This window comes from Sciurus vulgaris (genome assembly GCF_902686455.1).
Source record: "Sciurus vulgaris genome assembly, chromosome: 14".
Taxonomy (NCBI): domain Eukaryota; kingdom Metazoa; phylum Chordata; class Mammalia; order Rodentia; family Sciuridae; genus Sciurus; species Sciurus vulgaris.
Window position 1 is genome coordinate 76,109,321 of NC_136475.1, and position 23,826 is coordinate 76,133,146.

At 49.5% G+C, this 23,826-nt stretch overlaps 1 protein-coding gene across 3 annotated transcripts in view; it reads right to left on the minus strand.

The window, feature by feature from the left end:
- Nucleotides 1-2,540: 2,540 nt before the first annotated feature.
- Nucleotides 2,541-23,826, minus strand: part of TOGARAM2 (TOG array regulator of axonemal microtubules 2) — a 64,450-nt gene continuing 43,164 nt past the window's right edge. For all 3 annotated transcript variants that reach the window (XM_079110295.1, XM_079110296.1, XM_079110294.1), the window contains exons 14-20: nucleotides 22,734-22,892; nucleotides 18,606-18,723; nucleotides 18,108-18,202; nucleotides 16,317-16,509; nucleotides 15,221-15,437; nucleotides 6,557-6,643; nucleotides 2,541-3,481 (exon numbers count right to left, since the gene is read on the minus strand). In XM_079110295.1, coding sequence (XP_078966421.1) covers nucleotides 3,144-3,481; nucleotides 6,557-6,643; nucleotides 15,221-15,437; nucleotides 16,317-16,509; nucleotides 18,108-18,202; nucleotides 18,606-18,723; nucleotides 22,734-22,892 — 1,207 coding nt within the window. In that variant the 3' untranslated portion in view covers nucleotides 2,541-3,143. The remainder of the gene's footprint in view (nucleotides 3,482-6,556; nucleotides 6,644-15,220; nucleotides 15,438-16,316; nucleotides 16,510-18,107; nucleotides 18,203-18,605; nucleotides 18,724-22,733; nucleotides 22,893-23,826) is intronic.

A 23,826-nucleotide genomic window follows, 5' to 3' on the forward strand; every position in this document is an offset into this window, starting at 1 on the left:
AAGCCCAGGCCTCTCTGACTCCAGTGCCTGGCCTCAGTCTGTCTGCAACCCCAGGACATTCCAGGGCTGTGAGGTGAGGGGAGCTGGCAGGCCTGGATATCACAGGGCCAAAGCCATTGTGATTTCTGAATATGGCCACAGATTAGAATCACCTGAATGGAAGAAGGAGCAAGAGGAGAAGGGGGAGTGAGGGAGGGATGAATCTAACTGGCCCCAACCCAGACCAACGGAGTGCTGGAGAGGGATGGGATGTGGTTCAGTTGTAGAGCACTTACCTCGCATGCATAAGGTCCAGGATTCCACCCCAGTACAAACACAAAAATCCCCAGGGGAGCCCAGACAAGGTACCCTTTGTCTTGTCAGGTGGTTCAGATGAGACACATTAACCAACCCAGAAGGTAGGAGCTGAACAAGAGAAAACAAAGAGGCAAAGCCTGAAGGCAAGGGCCAAAGTCTTCTAAAATCCCAAAACTTCCACTGGAAGGGGAGGAAGAAAAGGAAAGGGAGAGAGGAAGAGATTTGCCATAGCCAGAGGCTGTGTTCCCACCCCAGGAGCATCTTACATATATAGAATTTCTGGTTAAGCACAGTCAGCAGAGAATGGGATGGTCCAACCCAACCTGGCTCCCGGGACCATCTTCACTGCCCATGACTGACCTTCCCCTTGGCTCTTGCAGGTATTGCCCACAGTTACTAATGTGCTGGGCCCCGGTTACTAATGTGCTGTCCTTCCTTTGTTTTATAAGCACTAATGTGGGGAATCTTTTGAGACTGAAATTACCCAAGTGACACCAGAACCACTCAATCCTTGCCTAAAAACCATGTGCCAGGGGTGTGGCCAGCAGATTAAAACTCGAAGTTATATAGGAAAACAGACTAGTGCAAAGGTTTATTCTTTACTTTTCTACTGATTTTAATACCTCCAACCCTGAGGGTGGGTACAGAACTTGGGAGACAGGGAGTTTCATTTTTGAGATAGGAAAAGGCCGTTGAGCTGAATTTCTGCCCTCAAAATCTCTTCCAGACTCTATGTCCCTGGGCTCTTATCATCCTAAAAATTTCTGAAATATTCTGATCTACTCTCAGATCTTGACAAGCAGAAAATTCAGGTCTCCCAACCCAACCAAAAAAAGTTTGCTCAGATAACAAGCAAACAAGATCAATTATATTGTTTAAGACTAAAATCAGTCTCTTGGGCCCATTTGGCTGGTTCCCTTCCCAGTAGGCCTTGACCCTGGCTCAGCCAGAATTGATCAAGAGGAAGGTGGTTATCAGGGAAGCCCCTGGTGGGTCACCATCAAGTGAGAAGTAGCTCACACTGAGACAAATTATTCAAGGTCACATTTCAGCAGTCTATTGAAAGCCAGGATCCAGGATGACTTGCAAGTGTCCAACTTCACCCCAGGGGATAAGGAGGGCCCCTCTGATTTCTGCCTGGCAATAGGGCCTCCCAGGGTCACACACCCCAGGAAGAGTAAGAAAGGTGGCATGGAATAGCTGGGTGTGGTGTGCCCACCTGTAATCCCAGCAACTCGGGAGGCTGAGGCAGGAGAATCATGAGTTCAAGACCAACCTCAGCAATTTAGCAAGGCCCTGTCTCAAAAACAAAAAAGTAAAAATAAGAAGGACTAGGGATGTAGCTCAGTAGTAAAGCACCCCTGAGTTCAATCCCCACCCCACCCCCAAAAAGAAAAGAAATGTGGGGTGGAACTGATGTCATACGTGGGGGCAGGTGACAGTGGACAGGGGTTCCTCTGACAGGACCCACCAGAAAAATTGTTGAGCTATCACTCCTTCAGTCTTCGCCTTACCAGTGTCCCACCTGTGTGTTTGAGGTAATGACCTGAGCTCTACTTCTTTCTGGTCATACTGTTGTTAACTTGCCGCTGGCCCCACCAAGTCAGAGTCCACAGCAGACGACCCCCTCCCTGAGCCAGGACCCCTTTCACTGGCTTCTCCAATGACTGACACCTCTCTCTCTGCTTCCTCACATCCTGGCCCATGCTGTGCCCAGCTCACCTCTCCACCATCATGATTCAACTGCAATCACCTGCCCAGTTTCAGAGATACCAGTTACCAGCACAGTGCCAAGCACTTTAAGCTCTACCAAGCATTGCCATTTGAAATGCTTCAAGCCTGAAGTACCTTCTAGTTGTAGTCCTTGACAGAGCGAGCCACGCTGCCAACTTCTAGAGAAGGCTTTCGGTAACACAAATGTCACATTCCCTTTGCCTTTTGACAAGACGAGCAGATCCTACCAGAAGGTTCCCTGTGCTGAAGATTTTGCCAGGGAGAAGCACAGGTGTCTGGAGAGCTTTGATGCACTTACCTCTAATCAGGTCAATAACAAATGGACCAGATTAAAGTGACCAGTTCTGGGTCTCTGGGTCTTGGGAGGTCTTCTTGTCCAGCTGCTCACAGAGGTTCTACCCACGAATGACCTGTAGCGTGGAGGCCTGTGCTATAGTGTTAGTCAGCTTTTCATCCCTGATAAAAATACCTGACAAGAACAGCTTGGAGGAGGAAATGTTTATTTTGGCTCAGTTTCTGAGATTCAGTCTATGGTTGGTAGACTCCATCACTTTGGGTTCAAGATGAAACAGAGTACCATGGCAGAAGAGTATAGGGAAACTCATGGTAGATGCAAGCAGAGAGAGAGAGGGAGGCATGCCCGCAGTGACCCACCCCACCTGCCCACAGCTACCACCCAGTACAGTAGTCCTTTCAAATTATTAATCCACCAAATGGATTAATCCATCAAGTGGACAAGTGGATTAATCCATCAGATGGATTAATTCCCCAACTAGCTTACAGCTTTCATAATCTAATCATGAGCTTTCAGGGGACACCTTATATGCAAACTATAACAGCTACCCTTTTTTTCCCTCGTTCTTTGTCTCAATTGCATCTGCAACTAATTTCGCAGTTTTCATGTTTCATTTTGTTTGTTTCATAAACCTACCTATTGGAAAATTCTCTGAGGTTACAAAAAATGCAAGATAAGAAAACCTTAGAAAAATAAGCAATTCTTTTATTTCTACTTCAAAATATACTATATACATCTGGGACTCTAAGGGTGAAAGTAGACCATCATAAAAATAAAATAAGATAAAAAATAATAATGGCCCATTTCAGGTCCATCTTTAATCCAGCTGAAAGAGGCATGAGCTGCCAGTCATCTTGCTGTCAGGTGGTATCTCCCTGTTGGTGACCTTGTGGCTGCCTCCTGGGGATTCGGAGTCTAAGAGTTCCTGGAGCATTTTAAGGACCTGCTTTGACTGCCCAGTGGCCAAGTCCTGCAGGCGGGAGCCCATTTGCTCCTGGAGGCTCCGAGACAGTTGATACACCACCATGCGGATGTTCCTACCACGCCCAGGCAGGATGCCATTCCCAGTCATGCTGTTCAGGAAGTACCAGAGAACAGGAAGAACATGCCGCTCCACAGCCTGAGGCTTTCGGGGATAAACTGAGGCCACCAGCACTGTCAGGAAGAAAAGAGGGAGGGTCACTTAAGCTGGGGAGCTCTCTCCCCTCCCGCTGCCCTCTCCTGACGCTGTCCTTCAAAGGACAAGCAGACTAGCAGGGCTGAACTTCCCCTGTGCACATGTTCAAGGATCATGGCACCGTTAGGGGCCCAGGAAAATGTTTTAATTTACTTTAGCATCAGAAGAAACAAAGATGAATATATCCAACCTGGCTTATGTTTGTTATGAAATGTACTTTTCTTTTCTTTTCTATGAAGAAGAGATCTGCAAAGGCAAAGGTGCACAGAGTCCATGATTATGATGGCTTTCTGCGGCTGGGGGTGGTGGAAGGCAGACACTCTGGTTACTATCCTAACTCTGCTAGTCCTGTGGGCCTGAGGAAGATACCCAGCCTTTCTGAGCCTTTTCCACACCCATGAAATCAGGATAACAATACCAAACCAAGCTCTCAAGATTGTTAGAGATTTGATAAATACATGTCAAGTGTCCACCTTTAGGTAGGCAAGTGACAAATAGTTGCTAATATCAGAATTGCATTAATCCACAATGCCACCTATGAAAGTCCCTACAGAGAAAAGCTGTGCTAGGGACAGAAGTCAAGATTCATTCACAGGTAAAAAAGCTAGCAGGGGATGAGGCCAGTGTGGCCCCTGCATCTGGTCCAACCTCATAAGACCACGGAAGTCCATGAGGCGTGAACATGTGTGTAAACCATTAGCCTCTGCACAGACCCGCCTCCCGGTGATGAATCCCCTGAATCCCCTCACCCGCTAAGCCCAAGATACACAGCAGCCAGCTAACCCTGCACCCAGGCCTCCAACATCAGAGCAAATGCCAGGGCTGCTGCCCACATCGAAGCACATCAAAGGCTATCCCAGGTCACCAGGAGGGGTGGCTGTGACTTTGGGCTGTGGCCAAGTTACCCGAAGTGCCTTACTGCCATATCCCTCCTCTCCCAGAACCCTTCCCTCGGAGCAGTAAGGAGCTTTGACACCCAGACCCCAGAAAGAGCAGCAGCCTTCCTGCCCCAGGCCCATGTACCTCCTCTGTTCACATCTTTGCTAACAAAACTCAAGCTGCCTCAGAGATACATTCCCCAGGCCCAGGGATGCAGAGGTCACCTGGCAGCCTAGCTCCATCTCTCCAACTACTAAGGCACAGAAGCCTTTCTGCAAGCCACAATGAGGGAGCAAACCCCATTAAACTCAAGCTGAAATGGCAGCTGAAGTCATTAGCAAAAGATTAAGCTGTGCTATACTTAGTCCACGCTTTGTGTCAAAGGAAATTTTCTTCTCTGTTCCTAGATGACACCAAGTTAGCCGAACAGCTCTAGAGAAACACACTTTTGAGGTCTTTTGGAAATAGATGGGGAATAAATTACAGTCAGTGGAGAAAGTGAGGCTACTCACCCAACCCTACACCCCCTAAATAACCTACACAGGACCAGTAAGGGTTTCCCTCAGAGAACACTGATTTTGAGCAACAAATCAAATTTTGAGCAACGAATCAAATTTTGGGTGGTCTTAATTCCAGGCCCCTGCTCCCGCCTCAGGCAACCACAGCTTTACACTGTGGCTGCCATTGCCCCCAGTCCTGCCTCACTTGCCCCACCTGTTTGGGGAAGGTCTGTCACCTGGATATGAGGAAGGAAGCTACTCCAGGGACACAGGGTGGACTGAACCAGGGAGCAGAGGCAAGGCCAGGGGACAGAGGATAAATCAGAATGAGTAGCTGGCACCAAAGTCCTTAGTGAGGCCACCTGTGCTAGGTACCCCTGAGTGCCCAAGGCCACAAGGCCCTGGAGAAGGAGCAGATTTGTGATGCTCCATGGGGTGCACTCCTGAGAAGTACACAGAGAAGGGAAACAGAGGGGATGATGCTAGGACAAAGTGGGTATCACCCAGGTGGAGAAAGAAGTTGGTTTTCCACACAGAGGGGCCACTTGTGGGCAGGAAAGGGCCAGAGGAGTTGAGGGTGTCATGCTGGCACCCAGGAGGCAAAGGCAGGGCCAGTTAGGGCCTGTGCATTTAGAGGGCCCGGGTCTAGAGCCAGCCTCCTGGGGACAAACCCTGGATGACTCACCAAAGGATCTTGGGTATTTCATCTCTGTGAGCTCCATTTTTCTTATCTCTACACAAAAGAGGCTTTTGAAACTTCTGTCTTCTTGAGGGCTTGTTATACACATTAAATGACCCAGGGCATGTGACAGGGTGTGGGCCCAGGGAGACCCAGAGAGGGGAGCAGGGTTGGGCCACTCCAGAGGGTACTGAACCATCTCCTAAGACAGTTCAGGAAGCTTTGGAGGATTTAATGGGGGCATAGCATGGTCCATCTCCATGATCCAGTCCTCCTGCCTCCTCCAGAGGAGGGACCCTCCCAAGGTTGAGAGGAGGATTTGGCAAACAGAAAAGATGAGAAAACTAAGCTGGGTACTGGTGGGAGGCAAATGGGTCCATGAACCCCCAAAGTCCTATGCCCTTTCCATGCTGCCCCTCAAGACCACAGGAGCAGGCACCAGCCTGGAGTAAAATCACCCAGACTTAATCCTGCAGACTCGAAGCAGAAGTAGGACTGGGGGGAACAATCTTGCCTCAGTTGCAGCTGGCACAGGTGGAGAGTCAGCTTGAGGCCCCACTTTGCTGTGATCTGGGTCCAGTACCCAGCCAGGAGCCAAGTGGGCTTAGATCAGCCCACCCCCTGTTTGCCAGGGCACAGAAGGGGCAGATTTTGTAACTCTCAGGATAATATGGTCTGCTGATCAAACCATGCCTCCAGCAGGCGGGGTCTAGCTGGGCTCTTTTTCTGATTCACACAAAGACACTCAATGGCCTAGAGGAAGCCTGATTTGCAAAGAGGAAGAACTACATACTAGTTTCTTAAACTATGTGGTTAAGCACATTCCTGCATCATTTTGTTCCAAAACAAAAGATTATCTTCTGACAATGTGGAGATTGTCACAAAATATTCAATTTAGAAAAAACATTTTAATGACCCGTGGGGATCACCTCATGCCAGAGAAGCAGTACGGAGATGGACAGATGGCTGGGTAGAGTAGGGCTGGGGAGGCTCACCTGACAGGCGTTCTGTGACATCCAGTACTGAGCGGCCACTCAGGAAACGCAGCCGCCCAGCAAACGCTTGTAGGAGGCCAACATGGTCTGAAAGAGATGGAGAGGTCAGTGGCGTGATGCTGGATGGACCACCAGGACTGGGCATTCACAGTGCCAGGTGCCTACTAGCCTGCACAGGGAAAAGGCATTCTGGGAAGTTGAATGAATGTTTCCAGGTCACAGTTGGGTCACTTAAAAATTAAGTGCATTTGGGGAAGAGGAGTGTCCTGAGACAGTTACAGGCTCCCAGTCTGCATTTATTCCCACAGATCTGGTTCATATTGTTTGTGATTCTCAAAACTGCTGTGAATTTTGGGGCAAAAGAGGGTAGATGAATCATTGATAAACAGAGAGATGATACATATATCAATAGATGGATATATAAATATACTTATAGGGGAAACAGCCATTGAGCCATGGTCAAAGGTCACACAAAGGGATAGGGTTAGAATTTAGAACTCACCACTCTCCTCAAAGCTTGAACTTGTGATCCAATCAATAGGACACACCCACACCAGGTGTCGTTTATTCCCACAGTGAACACTTGCTGATATCCTTTGTATAATACGCATGGAGCTGGGAACTAAGTAAAACTAAGTACCCTGACCCCCTCAGGAGGCTCCTTTGACAAGGAAAGACCTGACCTTGAACCTGACCCAGCATAGGAGGCTCTGCGCTCCTGTAACCAAAGCCTGGGGTCTGGTGCCAGGGTGACCAACCGGATTTGTTCTGCCCAGCATTCTCCCGGCTGCAGCAGTGACAGTATGGGTCCAAGGACCCAGGACGACTGGTCACCCTATCAGGAGAGGTTCACCTGGCTAGCTCTGGTGGGGCCACAGGATTTATGGTGATTTATGGATTGAGGGAGCATGAATTTATATCTAATCCCCCTGTCCAGGCCTGATTTCCTCCTTGCTTGTTAAACCCAGGCAGTGTGAGACCCAGGCCCTGTAAGAACATACATTCCAAGATGGCGGTTTACCTTCCATATGCCCCAATTCATCTTTCAGGAGGTTTGGGGATTTTTGAATCTCTTCTTTTTTAACTTGTCCAGTACTCTCCACCTGCCCAACTCCACCAGCTCTGCAGCCACACCCAGACTAGGGGCACAGCTCACCCAACTACCCAGCAGCCACACCCAAAGGTGAAGCACTAGCACTGAGCACCTCCCTGCTTGAAAGACACTAAAATGGTGCAAGTGTTTATTGCAGAGATGAACCACTAATGGTGAAATCTCATGTACATGTGGTGGGGTGTCTCTGGGATACAAAGGTTCTTGGCCTCTTAGATTGTATTTCCAAAGCCAGCTGCAGCAGGAGCTCCCGTGTACTAAATTGAGAAGCTCCTCATTTCTCCCCCCTCTAACTGATATTCCCTGGCTTCTCCAAGGATTAACTTGAAGACTTCGCAAAGACACCAAGGTGAGGAAAGTGGGTGCTTCCTGAGAAAGGTGTGCTAACCGAGAAATGGCGGCGATTGAGCTGTTCCGCTTTGTCTCCACACGGCCTCCACCATGAACCAAGGAAGCCCCAGCATGCCAAGTTCCTGGCATTTGGCAACCACGGCGGTCTCGGCATAATTGCACAAGAACCTGGGCGAGTAATGAGATGCCTTTTTCTGGGATGTGGCTATGGGGCTTGCCTGCACCTGTAAGGAGGGGTGGGTGAGAAGCTGGTGTCACCACAGTGGCCCAGCAAGTGCGTCCTGGTGTCTTAGTCAATTTTCTGCAACTGTAACAGAAAACCAAGGACTGGGTAATTTATAAGCAATACAAGTTTATTTGGCTCAGGGTTCTGGAAACTGGGAAGTCCAGGAACTTGGTTCCAGCCTCTGGCAAGGGGCTGCATGCTGGGTTACCCCATGGCAGAAAGCAGAAAAGCAAAGGAATGTGGGTGACGGAAACAGAAAGGGGCCAATGGCATCCTTCCTATCAGGACTCACCCCATGATAACTAACCCACCCCTACAATGACAGCATTAATCCATTCATGAGGACAGAGCCCTCTGACCTAGTCACCTCTCGAAGGGCCCACCTCTTAATACTTCACCATGGCCATTCAATGTCAACATGATTTTGGAGGGGGCCCTCAAAGCACAGCACCTGGGGGCCAGAGCCCATATCTCAAGGCCGACTTCTCTTGGGGTGGGGCTCAGAGTCTAGAGACCCGCTGGAGGCCAGTCTTTACAGACATCCCAACCTCTCCCAGCTCCTGCAGGCTGAGCATGGAGCCCAGCACCCCACGGGTATCTTTTCACAACCCATCTTCTCCTGTGGGGCCTCAATCAGGCTAAGAGCCAATTCCCACTTCCTTGCTCTCGTCCTAGGGTTTGTGAGGGATACAGAAAAGGACATGTTCACAGGTGCTTCTCTGCTGTTTGCAAAGCCCCAGCCACAAGGTGACAAAGAGTCTTTAAGATAATTTAGACTGGGTCAAAGGATGGGTCCATTCCAAGTTTTCTGAGGACTCTCCATACTGTTTTCCAGAGTGGCTACACGAATTTGCAACTCCACCACAATGTGTGAGTGTGCTTTTTCCCCGCTTGTGTTCTTGATAATAGCCATTCTAATTGGAGTTAGATGAAATCTTAGGGTGGTTTTAATTTGCATTTCTCTAATTGCTAGGGATGATGAGCACTTTTTCATAGATTTGTTGATCACTTGTATATCTTCTATGAAGTGTCTACCCAGTTCCTTAGCCCATTTATTGATTGGGATCTTTGTAATTTTGGTGTAAAGTTTTTTTTAAGTTCCCAAAGGACTTAAAATCAGCATACTACAGTGACACAGCCACATCAATGTTCATAGCTGCTCAATTCACAATAATGAGATTGTGCAACCAACCTAGATGCCCTTTAATTGATGAATGGATAAAGAAACTGTGGTATATATACACAACGGAATACTACTCAGCCATAAAGAAGAATAAAATTATGTCATTTGCTGGTAAATGGTTGGAATTGGAGAATATGCTAAATGAAGTAAGTCAAGCCCCCAAAAAACCAAAGACTGAATGTTTTCTCTGATAAGTGGATGATGATACTTAATGGGAGGGGAGAGTGGGGGGAGGAAGAGAAGAGTGGAGGAACTTTGGATGGTGTAGAGGAAGATGGGGCAGGAGGAAGTGGGGGAAGGAAAGACAGTAGACTGAGATAGACATTATTACCCTATATACTTGTATGATTACATGAATAGTGTGAATCTACATTGTGTACGACCATAGAAATGAAGAGTTGTACCCCATTTGTGTACAATGAATCAAAATGCAGTCTGTAAAAATAAAAATTTTAAAAAATGATTTGTCCTAGGAGATAAAAAGATGCCAACTTCTAGAATATGGCAGTTAGCAAGAAGTGGTCTCAGGGTATCTTGGTAATGCTGTAATTGTATAAGAATAAGAATTGTGTAAGAATAGGCTTTATATCAACATCAACTGTACTAATGCTTCCAGGTGCTTCCATTTGTTCCACATGCCCTCATCATTGACCATGAGTTCACATTTGAAGACACGGGACTTCTCCCTCATTGGCCACCTCCCACAATGTTCAGTCCAGCTCCTAGCCCCTGACCATGGCCTCCCAGGTCCAGAAAGAGGTGCACCTAGGGAGTGCATGAAAGCACACATCCGGCAGATATCTGTACCAGGCTGTGCTCAGGCACCTAGCACACAGTAGGTGCTTGATAAATGCTTACAAAGTACAAGGCAATGCTGAAACAGGACGGCTTTCCCAAACCAGCTTATGACCCCAATGCACTATGCCCAGAGAGCTGGTCTGCCTTCCTCTGGTCACTTTCATAGCAAAGGCTCACCTTTTGGATCACACCCAGGTTTAATAAGAGGCCATAAAGCATGGTGGGAAAAAGGTATGGGCTCTGGATGCAGATCGCCCAAGTTTAAACCCTGAATTTTCCATATTTTACTGTGTAACATTGGACAAGTCACTTATTCTCTCTATGCCTCAGTTTGCCCATCTATAAAATAGGAATGATCCTAGTACCTTTCCTATAACGTTGTTGCAAGGATTAAATGAGACCTTGCCTAGAGCATCGCTACTATACAAGCTTCAGCTATTGTTCTTACTATTATGGTTATTACCCTGAAATCCTCTGAAAATCCAGCAGTCTTCAGGGTGGAGAAATCAATTAAGGGACTAGAATATAACTCTTGAAAGTTTAGAAGCAATGCCACATTAGCCTAGCCCAAGTGTCCATAGGCTCTTCTGCCTCACAGGGAAGCCAAGACTGAACTTGCAAAGAAGAGAACATTTTAAAAGCCATGCATTGGGGAGAAAATAACCACTGGTTGGTAGGCCACAGACCCTGTCCTCCCTGGGCTCAGGATCACTCCTTTACAAAGGGGTAAAGGTCTAGGGGCCTCATATCTGTTCCTTTCAAACTCTGAGGCCACCAGCCTTCATCATCCTGAGGATACTTGGAAGCCAGAGAAGACCTTTAAAGGAAATGTAAGCTGAGCAAGATGATGCACACCTGTAATCCCAGCAACTTAGGAGGCTGAGGCAGGAAGGTTGCACGTTTGAGGACAGTCCCAACTTATGGAAACCCCATCCCAAAATAAAAATAAAAAGGGGCGGGGATACAGCTCAGTGCAAAGCTTCCCTGGGTTCAGTTCCCAGCATCAAAGGGAAAATGATGGGTGTTTTTTTTTAAAAATGGCAATGTATACAGTGGCAATAAGAAGAAACTAGAATCAAGCTGGACTCCCAACAATAAACACAAAACTCAGTAAGTTCTGGAATGCCACAGTTCTCCATGGCTGCCCAAACCAGGTATGTTCATCTCAGGAAAAAAGGGAATGATCCACTCCAGCCAGCTACGGCACAGTCACGAGATGGAGCTGCTAAAAGGGACTCCAATGTGTAATCATATGCAAATGTTCATGCCCTGATTTGTTCAAAGCAAGATGCAAATTCAAATGGATATGCCAGTTTGCAAATATGCACAGAAAAACATTTAAAATGAAAAGCGCCAAATAGTAATAATGATTTCTTTTAGAAATTGACACTCTAAATGAGTTGCTTTGTTTTTTTCCTTTCAAATGCTTTGGTTTTTTTTTCCATTTTCTCAGTAATTAATAAGTAAGACTCTTACCATGGTGAGGGTAAGCTTTATATTTTCAAGTTAACTAGAAAGACTATATGTAAGCATGGGGAAACTGGGCAGTGCTAACCAAAAGAAGCATTAACAATTACATTTACATTATGATGTGTAATTAGGGACACTTACACGGGTAGACAAGAAATAGAGGATAGATCTATTTTTTTTAAGCAGTTGCTATGTTGGAGAGGCATCATTGATGGATTTTTTAATTCCATTAACAATATACTGTTGGTCATATGATTTATATAGGGTAATAAGCTTAAAGTCGGAGAGCAAAGTAGGGAAAATAGGTCTGAAGCCTTCCCCGTTCCAGCTTATCTGCTCTCTCCAGCACTGGCCAGGGGCTGGGCTAATTTAAGAGCGCTCCTCTGGGCTCTGAGAAACGTGAATGTGAAGGTCATCCGGGAGAGGCTGAGCCGCTGGAAGCCTGATGTCTTAATTGGTGAAGTTTCGTCTGTAACTAACCCAGTAACTGAGTCCAAAGACAGGGCCGGTCTGCTCGAGAACCTCCTTAATCCCCAGTATAATTCCCCAGAAATCCGAAGATCGCGGTGCTGAGTAGGTAAGATGCCACAGAGCCTCAAGATCCAGAGCCCCCAAGATAATGACAAATGTCAGAGATCAGGGGAAAGCTGTCCAAGGCGTCTCCTCCCTCACTGCCCCCCAAAAAGACAGGGGCAGAAATCCCCACCTGCTCTGTCAACCAACACATCCCTCAACCACACCCACACTCAGGAAAACCAAGGAACTGCAAGCAGCAACTACGAATCATGAGTCCTCTTCATCACCAATTCCAGAATCCAGAGGGATCTTAAGAAGCCCGGAAGGAGGCCCACTGCCCATCTGGCTGTGCCATCTCTATTTACTTTATGTCAGAAGATGGCCCAGGGCCTCGCCTGGCATTGTTCTTGATGCCCATAGCCCTGCAGCAAGCAGAGCCATGGCTTTGTGACTTTCCACACTTAAACATCATGGCGTTTCATGGTCTATCTCCAGCCTAGACCCCAGAATCCCCAGGGGTTGGAGGTGCATAAAGAAACAAGTTTCGAGAAAACTCTCCCCATCAAAGGGCTCCTCCAGAGGGACCCCTAAGGACCACCAGAACCACCAGGCTCAGCTGGGGCGATTCAGGAAGACACACGCCCCTTCTCTTCTGTCCCCACCTGCTACTACCACCCAACCCCCTGGGGAGGAGGACGCTTAGGTCCTTGCATCTGTTTTTCCCCCTTTGAGCCAGGTTCAGACGACTCCAGGCAGATGTGAACCATTCCTGGAGACAGCTCGATTCTACCCTTGGTCCTCCCTGGCACCAACCTGAACCCCTCAGGATCTGGCCTATGTGCATATAGGAATCAGCTTGACGGATGGTGAGGAACACCTTCAAAACCAAGTTTCTGGTCAGCCTGAAAGGACTGGAGCACAGCAGAGCCGTCTGACCCAGATAGCTCATTACCACCCCTCCCCAAATCACCCGGAGCCAAGCAGGGGACTTCACTCCACAGGCTCCACGGGAGCTTGGCCAGGAACTTATTAGCTCATTCGGCCCTTCGAGGCCAACACCATTCCATGCCAGCCGGAGCACTGATCTGAGGATTAGAGAGGAAGTCAGCCCCCTCACACCTGCCTCCATCCTCCCCAGGCCGAAGCCTCTAACTGACGCCAGAAGGAGACCTCTGAGTCACATCCAAGGAGACCCTGTCCCAGAAGGAAGGGGAAACCGTGAGCATTGTCCTGGGAGTGGCCACTCTGCCTTGAGGTGTGGTCAGACCACAAAGTGGGCTGCTCTGATTTGGATATAGTTCGTTCCCTCAAAGTTCATGTGCTGGAAACTTGGCTCCCAGTGTGGAAATGTTGGGAGGTGGCACCTTTAAGAAGTGGGGCCTAGTGGACAATAATTTGGTCACTAAGGGCATTGCCCTCAGACAGATTAATGGTGGTCTGGAGAAGTTCGTTCCCACGAGAGTGGGTTGTCATAAAAAGAACAGGATTCGTTATCCCCACCCCCATCTCTGGTTTCCTGTCTCACCATATGATCTCTTTTGCATGCTCTCTCACTACTGTGATGCCATCCACCGCTCCTCCATGAGGCCCTCACCGCAGCTGAGAAGAAGCTGATACCATGCTCTTGAACTTCCAGAACTGTGAGCTAAACAAACCTCTTTTCTTTATAAGTTTCCCTGCTATTTTGTTACCGCAAAGGAAAATGAACTGATGCACACAGGCCATCTCTAGGGTCCCCAGTTTCCAGGGTGCCCAGTCTAGGTTGGTAGAATGGGACTCTGAGTCGAGGGGACCTGAGTCTTATCCCCATAGGAGACACCAGATTCTGTTACCCAAAGTGCCAGCCTCCGCCATACTCAAGGAGGCTGACCCAAGGGCAAACATCAGATACTGAAACACATGAGGGAGAAGAGTTAAGACTCCTCTCCCAGGATTCGGGTGTCACATTCTCCAAACAGCTAAAGTGCATTTTGCTTGGTACAGGTTATCCCAATAAATCCAGGGCCCATGGTGATTTACCAAGAGCCTTGGTTATTGGCAACAGCAATCTCACTTACACAGAGCAGCGCTGAGAACAAACCATAATTTAGAGCTGGATTTATATTGTTTGTTCTACAGCAACAAACTCAGCAAATCATAAATTCCCTCTGAGATGAAATGCGGAAATTGACAATATTTATGAACTCAAGAGATAGAAAAGGGCCTGACCAGGCCTTTGATTTGTAACTGAAACTCCTCCTGGTGGTTCCAGTCAAGGACACGCTGCTGTCCCGGCCGCAGGAGCTGGGCTTCAGCCAGGGTGTGGGGAACAGGGAGGGGCAAGTGTGCCAGGAGTTTCCAGCCTTGCAGTGGGCTGTTCAGTGAATGCCAGAGGCAGGACGTCACCCTGTGCTGTCGGGACACACAGCAGCAAGGCCCACAAAGGTGATCCAGATCAGAAGCTTCTGAGCTTCACGGGAGACACTTTGGTGAAACCTCACTACTCTTGTGGCTTGGACGTAAGTCTGCTCATGTCCTACTACCTCGGCACACCTGAAGTTTTAAACTTGCACTTCTGTCTACATGCTGGATGCACCAAATATCACCTTCTAATCACCCGTGAAAGGGAAAGAACTGACTTGGACCAAAAATTCCACCCAAATTCCAGCCCCCGTCAACGTCCCCCTCTGCCCATCACCGTACCCTCCTCAGTTGAGCCTCGCTCAGCACTCAGCCACTGTGGCGCCATGTGACCCTAGACCTGTGTGTGGCTATGAGGAGGCTAGACCAGGCCATGTCCACCTCTCCCCCGCTTCTAACCATTGGCACCTAGGTGGATAGCACATGGAGAAGACTCTCAGCGCCCCTGGGACACCAACACCTGGCCTGCACAGCCTCTGGGGAAGCCTTTGGCCCAAGAGCCAACCAGGGCCATTCACCATTCTGATGATTCCCAAGCAACAAGTCGCATGTAGAGATTCGGGAGTCAGCTGCCTCCAGAGCCCCACAGGGCCGAGGCGGGACACTCACCCAGGCTCTCCACCATTGCATCCAGCACAGCAGCCGCAGCCGTGCAGATCCCTGAGTTCTTGGAGTTGAGATTGTCTGCAGCAGCAGTGATGAGGGAGAGCAGCGTGGGGTGTATGCTGTCTTTGAGGAGAGGGATCATCTTGGCCAGGGACTCCAGGGCCCACTGGGTCACTTTCTTGTTGGAATCCTGAAGCCTTGGGGTGAAAGCATCGAAGACCTATTGAGGGAACAAAAGCCAGGAGTCCATGGGAGCTCAAGTTGAGCAGGAGTCCCCGGTGCCAGGCCTGGGAACTCGCCCAGCCTGACCAATCACCCTTGGCCAGGACGCCTCCTGCATCCTCAAAAGGAGTCTTCCAACCTGCGCCAGAACCGTTCCAATCATGAAGAACTCGTCTCCTCAAGAGGAAGGAGGGTAAGGAGGAGGAACAAATGTGCATCGGCCCTCCTGGCTTGCCAAGCCCGCGGCACCATGGAGGTTCTCCATGCTCTTCCACTGAATGACCTTGACAACCATGAGGTGTATGTTACCCCCCTTTTCCATAAACCACAACTGAGGCTCCAAGGGATTATTAAACGGTGTCCTCAGATCACACACTGGTAAGAAACCTGGATGGATACCAGGCCTGCTGACTCCGCCTGTCTCTACTCTGCCACAGGAATGACTGTCAGCAACCTTGCTCCAGGAAGAAGCAGGCATTCACCGTGGTGTTCCGCCTGAGAGAGGCCGTACGGACCCCTAATCCACCTATGGCCCAACCACAGGCTCTGCCCCAGACATTATGGAAATAACTAACAAAAAGCAACACAAGATCTGCCCCACAGTGCCCTCTACCCATACTTCATAGCTTCCTCGTCATTAAGCTGTGAGATGAGAGACACCCAAGAAATTTCTGAACATTTCCAAGGCGTGGTCAACCCCATAGCCACATTCAGGTCCCCATTTGGCATTACAAAGAACAACTGGAAAGCAGGCCCCTTCCACCCTGAGAGGTCTGGCACAATGTTCAACCCTGGTTCAGAGTTTTCCAAATTAAAGTTGCACCCACAAGACAGAGACAGGCCAGAGGGTGGGGAGGCGGGGGCGGCCAGCGCTCACCTGGACCAGGTTGGCGACGATGAGCTCCGGCTTGGTCTTGCAGTACTCAAGAAGCCGCCCAACTCCATCCATCCGCAACTGGCACTCCTTGGCCTCCAGCAGCCGCACCAGCTCCCGCATCTGCTCCTCGGCCTGCACACCTCCCCATGCCGAGGAGCACAGCCCCACCCGCCGGGGGCCATTGGAGCCGAGCCTGGGCAGAAGGAGGAACGAACACACCTCTGTACCACATGCCATCCCACTGGCGGACGGGGCAAAGACCACTGTGTCACTGCAGCTTAGTCCACCCCAAGCTGCTTCTCTGCCAGCTGCTTGGGGACACTGGCCTTGGGAACTCTGAAAGTCTCTTCCTCAGAGGACAATGATGTGGTGGCCTCGTTCCTCATCCCTTGTTAGCAGGCAGAGCTCTCTCTTCCTGCCTTTTCCCCTCCTTTCAGGAGACACATGCAAAGCTAGCGGGGAAGGCTGGAATGAGGGGTGAATATTCATGAAAAGATAACTGGGGCACCTTCCTTTCTTCTTTTTTTATTTTGTGGTACTTGACCCAGAGTCTCATTCTAATGCTCAACCACTGAGCGACACCCCAACCCAACTGCTGCACATTTAATCCAAGAGGGGGGAAAGGTCTCTAAGGTCATTGGGCCCCATCTTTTAACTGGGGGCTGGATCCTGCACCTGTTGGCCAGGGTCTGCTCTCATTCCTCTAGTAACTGGGGAAATGTTATGAAGCTCTGTCCCCTGACATTTGGATCACACGCCTGTCTGAGCCCCCTGGCCTGATGAAGTCGGCACGAGAGCAGCTCCATAGAGAACTCCTGTCTCCCACCCCACGTTCAAAGTCAGGGTCACTGAGCTCATACCCTACCCCCAGGTCCCACTCAAAAGGACTCGGCCTCATCCATTCTGTCACTCACTTCTGCACCTCACACTCTTGCCTACTGAGTACCAAGAGCTGTGCTGAGCAGAGAGAAAGATGAGAAGCACCGTGTTCGCCCTAAGGAGGTCGTGGACCAATAGAAGACGGTTACAAAGAAGAGGGGCCACTGTCCACCCTGAGAATGGGGGTGGGATTACAGAGTGTTAGAGAGCATCTGAGAGAAGGTATCAGGTGAGCTGAACCTGTTATGCCAATAGGCACAGCCAGGTAAGACTGCCAAACCTAAACAAAGGCACAGCAGGGAGGGGCAGGGACCAGGAGCTCCTGGGCTGAGAGCCTGCTGGGACAAAGCAAGAAGCTGCCACTGAAGAGGGAAGGGCCTTCTTCTGAGGCCCTACTGAGTTCAGATGGCATCCTCCCAAGACATGGCAGAATGGTTGAAATGCTAAGAACAGCAGTGACCATCAGCTTCCTGTTTGGTTTCTAATTGCTCCCAGGATCCACCCTCCAACCCCTCAGCCCAGGCCTCCTTATCTGCTCTGCCTCTGAACTCATCCAGCAGGCCCTAAGACCTTGGGATGCCCAACCTGCACAAAAGGACTTGCTGATCTAAGTGAATGAAGAGAAGCTGACCTCACACAGGGCCTGACCAAGTGGAAGGGCACTAGTGGAAGGGCACTCCTTTGGCCAAGACTGCAGGAACCAACTGCCAAGCCCAGGATTTGGCCTGCCCGAGACGTGGGTGGGGAAACACATCGTTTAAATCCATCTGTTAGTACTGCAGACCCAATTAGGTCTCGGCTGTCCACCAGATCCACATGTCTACTCCAGAGCAACCCCAGGCCACGGGCAAGCAAGATGCTTCCGTTGGCAGTTTTGAACATGAAGCCCCAGACAGACAAGAGCAGCCATACCTCTCCTCAGTGGGTAGCCCATTCTCACATGCCACCAGACTCCTCAACACCTTGCGACCTTTGGCAGATGGAAGTTCGTGATTATCTTCTATTCCCTTGGGAAAAAAATACACACCAAACATGAGCTCAAAGAAGTTGCCCTCGAGGGAATTGCCTAACATTCTGGTATAAACGATAACATGAGGAATCACCCTTTGGCCTGGGAGAGCACCCAAGGTCACAGTTGAGCTTCCCAGAGCCCTGGAGGTTATGGGGCAGAGACCAAGATCCCCACTTAGCAGATGAAGAAGGTGTATAGGCCCAGGGAGCTCAAGGATCTGAGGCTGCGGGGGCAGAACCAGGAAGGAGCACAGGGGCCGGAAGCCACATTTATCCCACCTCTCAGGGGCGATGGATGGACTCAAAGCCTCTGGGATCCACTCTCCACTCCCCTGACCCCCTGAGGGCCCAGGTTCCGCTCTGCCCCCAACAACTGGGAGTCACACTGCACCAACTCACCCGCTGCTTGATGGCCGCCATGACTTTCCGTAAGTCATGTGACGGGAGGGACTGCTTCAGAAAGGCATCGAACTTGGCGTTGGCCATCAAGATATTCACCATCTTCCGGCCGTAAAACCTGCCATAGCGGAAAGAGCAAGCTGAAGCAAAAGCGACAGAAGGGCAGAAGACATGGGCTCTGTGGCTTTAGGGTTTTCCTAATTGTAGTAGGAGAGTTTTTAACACTTCTTCTAATTACGAAAGCAATTCCTACCCACTTAAAAATTAGATTCATAAAAGAATAAACATCATCCACAATGACATTACCAAGAGAAAAATCACTATTACATTTTTACATATTTTCTTACAGCCATTTTTCTACACAAATACATTTAAGTTGATATCAGAGTGTATACACGCCTTGCATCTGGATTTTTCACTTTTATCATTCGTCATTTAAAACTTTGTCAGCATCCTTTGAAATAGCTATCCAATATTCTGTTGAATTCTATACAAAAATGTACTTAACTTTTTTCTAATATGCCACATTTAGAAGGCTGAAGGAAGACAGTATAGAAGGGAACGATTTGCTCTATCTGGTGAATGGAGGTGGTTGGAGGAGGAAATCAAGGAGGGCTTCAGAGAAGAGATGACCCTTGGATTGGGATTCAAAGGATGAGTAGGACTTCACAAGTGAGGTGGGACTAGGGAGTAAGTAGGAGGAGAAGGGCCACCCAGGGTCCATAACACAGTCTGACACATCAGCAGGAGATCAGTTTAAGGAATTGTAAGCACGAACTGGACACAGGAAGAGAACAGCCTGAAGAAAGCATGCCCCGTTTAGGGAGACATGAAGGAGTTCAGCTGCCGGTGACAGGAAGCTGAGGAATGATAAGCTTTGTGCATTAGTCACAACACCTCCAGCAGCAATGTGGAGGTGATTGGTGGAGACAAGCCTAGGGGTCAGGAGACAGGAGCCTGTCCTCAGGGGCCAGGCAAGAGATGAAGACCTGAAATGAAGCAGCAGAATGGGAATAAGAAGGGGCAGTCAGATTTATTAGAGCTGTTAAGGGGTTGAAACTGTAGATTTGAGAGCAGGAAGCATCTAGAATTATCATATTTCACCTAACCTAAGACTCCATGATTGTACAACTCACCATTACTTTATTTTCCATTAAGGAAAATCAGAAAAATAAAATACTGGCGATTTCCACCGTCTTCAGTCACCCTGCGCTATGTGTGAAGGCTGTGTTGGAAAAAGGAGGTAGCATTACTTGTGAGTTTCCTTCCTTGGGTCAGGGAAAGTTCTGGGTGGCTTCTCTGCAGAAAATGTGAAATGTGGGCCATTCCTTCAACAGTGAACGATTGCTTCACGGATGTCTGCTCGATGCCCTGTTTCTTGTTTCCACCTCTTCTTGTACACAATAACCTTTCATTTCAATGCCAAATACTAGTATAATGTTTCTAAGACATTTTAAACCGTAATTAAACTCAACAATTTTCTGCAGAGCACCCAAAATGATTTCTGTAAATAAATCAAAAGATCGACAAGGAAAGAAAAGCATATAGCTCAGTTCCTACAATGCAAACTTGAATCCCAGAATTTGCAAATGTGCAAAGAATAAAACCCAAGTCGCCATCACTCGGGTTTACAACAGCAACTGAGAGGTGTCTGATCGGAACACTCAAGCCAATTTCAAAGATCTCACACTGTGGGGGAGAGGTGAGCCTTAGGGTCAGTAAAGTACAGGGATTCCTGTTTTGCATCCTGTGTGCCTTGGTAAATAATGATCACTTCGAACAGTGGAGGGAACACAGCCAAAGAAGCAGACTTGGGGAGATGGCAATGAGCTCCTTGAGGGACACCTTGCACTGAAGACGATACTGGGACACCCAGTGGCAGGGCCCCTAGAGGTGGTGGAGAGGTGAGACTGACACTCAGTCTGGTCCAGAGGGAGACAAGGGGCAGCATCAGGGTGTGCTGGTGGCTGCGTTCATGAGAAATGAGAGCCAGAAGAGAAGGATCGGGAATGACTAAAGACACTGCAGTCACCTGCACGCAGAGGGCAGGCAGGGTGGAGAAATGGCCTTGGGCAGAAGGAAAACCAGGAGGTCCAGTGACCAGAAACCAGAAGGTGTGGGGTTTCCAAATTGGAAAATGAAAGGCAGTCAGTGTCTTCCAGCATAAAAGGGAGGTCAGAAGGGAGAGAATATTAGACCCAGAAGGAGATTAGGCCCTGATTTTTTTTTGTTTTTTTGTACCAGGAATTGAACCAAGGGATGCTTAACCACTGAGCCACATCCCCAGCCCTTTTTTGTATTTTATTTTGAGACAGGGTCTCACTGAGTTGCTTAGGACCTTGCTAAATTGCTGAGGTTGCCTATGAACTCACGATCCTCCTGCCTCAGCCTCCCGAGTGAGCCTCTGGGATTACAGGCATGCGCCACTGAGCCCGGCAAAATTAGGCCTTGATTTCCATCGCCTACCAACAATGACAAACAACCAACCCCAACCTTCCTTTCCACCAATATTCCTCACTTCAGTAAACAGCATCCTCATTCACCCAGTTGTTCGGTTTAAAAACCTGAGAGCTTCTTTCATTTATTTGTCTCTGAAACTCTCCCCACCCATCTATATCCTCTGCCTTCAAAATGTATCAGAGTCACCCACAATCCCAGCCCAGCCTCCAAGCCCCCTTGCCAGGCCTGTGTGCAGCCATCGTCTGCTCTCCCCCCCACATCCTGGCTCCTTTCCCTAACTGTCAATCCTCCACTGAGCAGCCAGAAAGAGGTATTTTTAATCAAACAGCTAGCAAGCATATGGGAAAAAGAAAAAAAAAAGCACTTAAACTCATTAGTCATCAGAAAAAAACACTCAGAAACAACGAGGAGCTGTCACTTTCACCGGTGGGACTGATAAAAATTAGAAATCCAAGTACTGTCACGTGTTGACTGGACCACGAGGAGGCAGACAGCTGGGCTGGCAGAAGGGAGGCCCATGGAGCCAGCAAGCTGGGAGCTCCAGCTGTGCTGGGCGACAGGAGCGCACACACGCCCTGGGTGTCAACCGCATCCCACCACCCGCCTGCTTACAACCCTCTAAGACCTCCTCACACTCCAACCAGAAAATCCTTTGGTGACCTCCCTTCATGCAACCCCAAATTCCAACCCTGACTTCGGCCTCTGAGGCCCACCATGATCTGAGTACCTGCCCACTATGCCCCTGACTCGGGTGCTCCACCCCGTCTGGCCGGCCTGGTCCCTGAATATCAGGCAGTTCCAGTCCAGAGGCCCCGAACCATTTCCTCTGCCTGGATCCAGCGCCCACTCTGCAAAAGCTGGCTCCATCCAGCTGGTCAGTTCTCCCATCTCCCGAACCTCAGTCTAAACTTACTCCCAGCTCCTTCTCCAGTCTATTTTCTTGTTAGTGTTTACTTTTGCATTCTTTATCTGTGTCTAAAATGATCTAATATTAATTCATTTGTTAACTGTCTCTCTTAACGAAGAGTAAGACAGCAAGGGCTTGGTTTTTCCAGGTCAATGCTGTGTCCACAATGAAGCGTGCTGGTGGGGGGACAGTAGGGGAGGAAAGCTAATGGAACGAGACAGACATGGCTTCCCTACGTACACGTATGATCGCACAAACGGCGTGACTCTACATGGTGTGCAACCAGAGAAATGAAAAGTTGGACCCAATGTGTGTACAATGAATCAAAAATAAATAAATAAAAAGAGGGGCTGGAGTTGTGGCTCGTGGTAGAGCACTTTTCTCACATGTGTGAGGCACTGGGTTCAATCCTCAGCACCACATAAAAATAAAAACAATATAAAATAAAGGTATTGTGTCCAGCTACAACAAAAATAAATAAATGAATAAATAAAAAGAGTGCTCATTACCTCTCAAGAAAATGACTGGACAGTCTTGCGGGGAACAGCTGGGGTGGCGGGGGCAGCAGCGACTTTGCAAGGAGTAGAGGGGGGATGGAAGGGGGAAGAGGAGACGCAGGGGAGGCACTGACCACTCCTTGAACAGTCTTCAGAGCCACATGGGAGAAGGTGGGACAAGAGCAAAGGAAAGTCAATAACCCCAGGGACGCTGGACTGTGTGAGCCAGGGCCCCGGGACCGGCTGGTGGCTTGTCTGCTCTACCTGGTGTCCTGGTTGGAGTCCTGAGCCAGCCTCACCAGGTTGTGCACCAGCATGTCGGTGCTGTCCCTGGGGCCTGAGAGAAGTTTCTCGGCGCCAATTTGCTCCAGGACGACTGAAAGGTGCTCAGCGGTGCATTTCCGGACTAATGGGTTCCGGTGGCTGAAAGGAAATGAGCACAGCCTGGTGGTCAGTCACAGGATGGGGCTTTGGGTCCCAGCTGGCCCCCAGGGATCTACAAGTGTTCAGGCCGGGGAATCCTGGAGGGCAGAGCGATCAGTTCCTGATGACAGGGATGAAGGCGATGACAGTGACTGTGAGGAAGGAGGAACAACTCTCCAGAGCTGCCGATGCCCCCTGTGCCCAGCGCTCTCAGGGCCTACCCGAGCGCATTAAAAAGCACGTCCCACCCAATCAGCATCTCCTCTTCCTTCCCCGCCTCACAGGCACACTCAGATGTTCCTTCGAGGTGTGCCCTTGCCCCAGCCGGGTCAGGCTGCCAGCTCCCTGGGAACAGAGACCAGGTCTCCCCTCGGCGCCCAGCGCACCCTGACTGCAGGAGCTACTGCACGCTTGTTGAACTGAGGGGGTAAAGGTTTGGCCATCCTAACAGGTGGAATCTGAACTCTGATAAGAGAAACACATCAGGAGGCCCAGAGAGGGGACGTGACAATCCAGAATGGGATCCAGGCAACGTGGCTCAGGAGCACCTCAGTCTCTGCCAGAGACAAAGGCGCTGGCGGGCCTGGTGCCTCCTGAGAGGCGGGTGCCGGTTGACCTATTGGGGATGGAGGGGCATTCTGCCCTGTGGGACAAAGGGCTTGGGAAACACCTTTGGTTTTGCTTTTGGTTCTTAAGGGAAAAGCAAATCTGCTCCCACCGCAGCCCCTCCCTCTGCAGTTTTGGCCTTTCTCTCCTCACTGGCCCAGATTTCATCAGAAAGAAGCGTGTGTCCCTGGGAGGGCAGGAGCCCCTGGGGCACAGCCCAGGTTGCTGGGCAACCAGGTCTCCCCCGAGGCATTGCCATGGCTACCATGCTCCCCAGCCTTGGAGCAGAACAACAGCACCCCTCCTCTTCCAGCAGAGCTCACCCCAG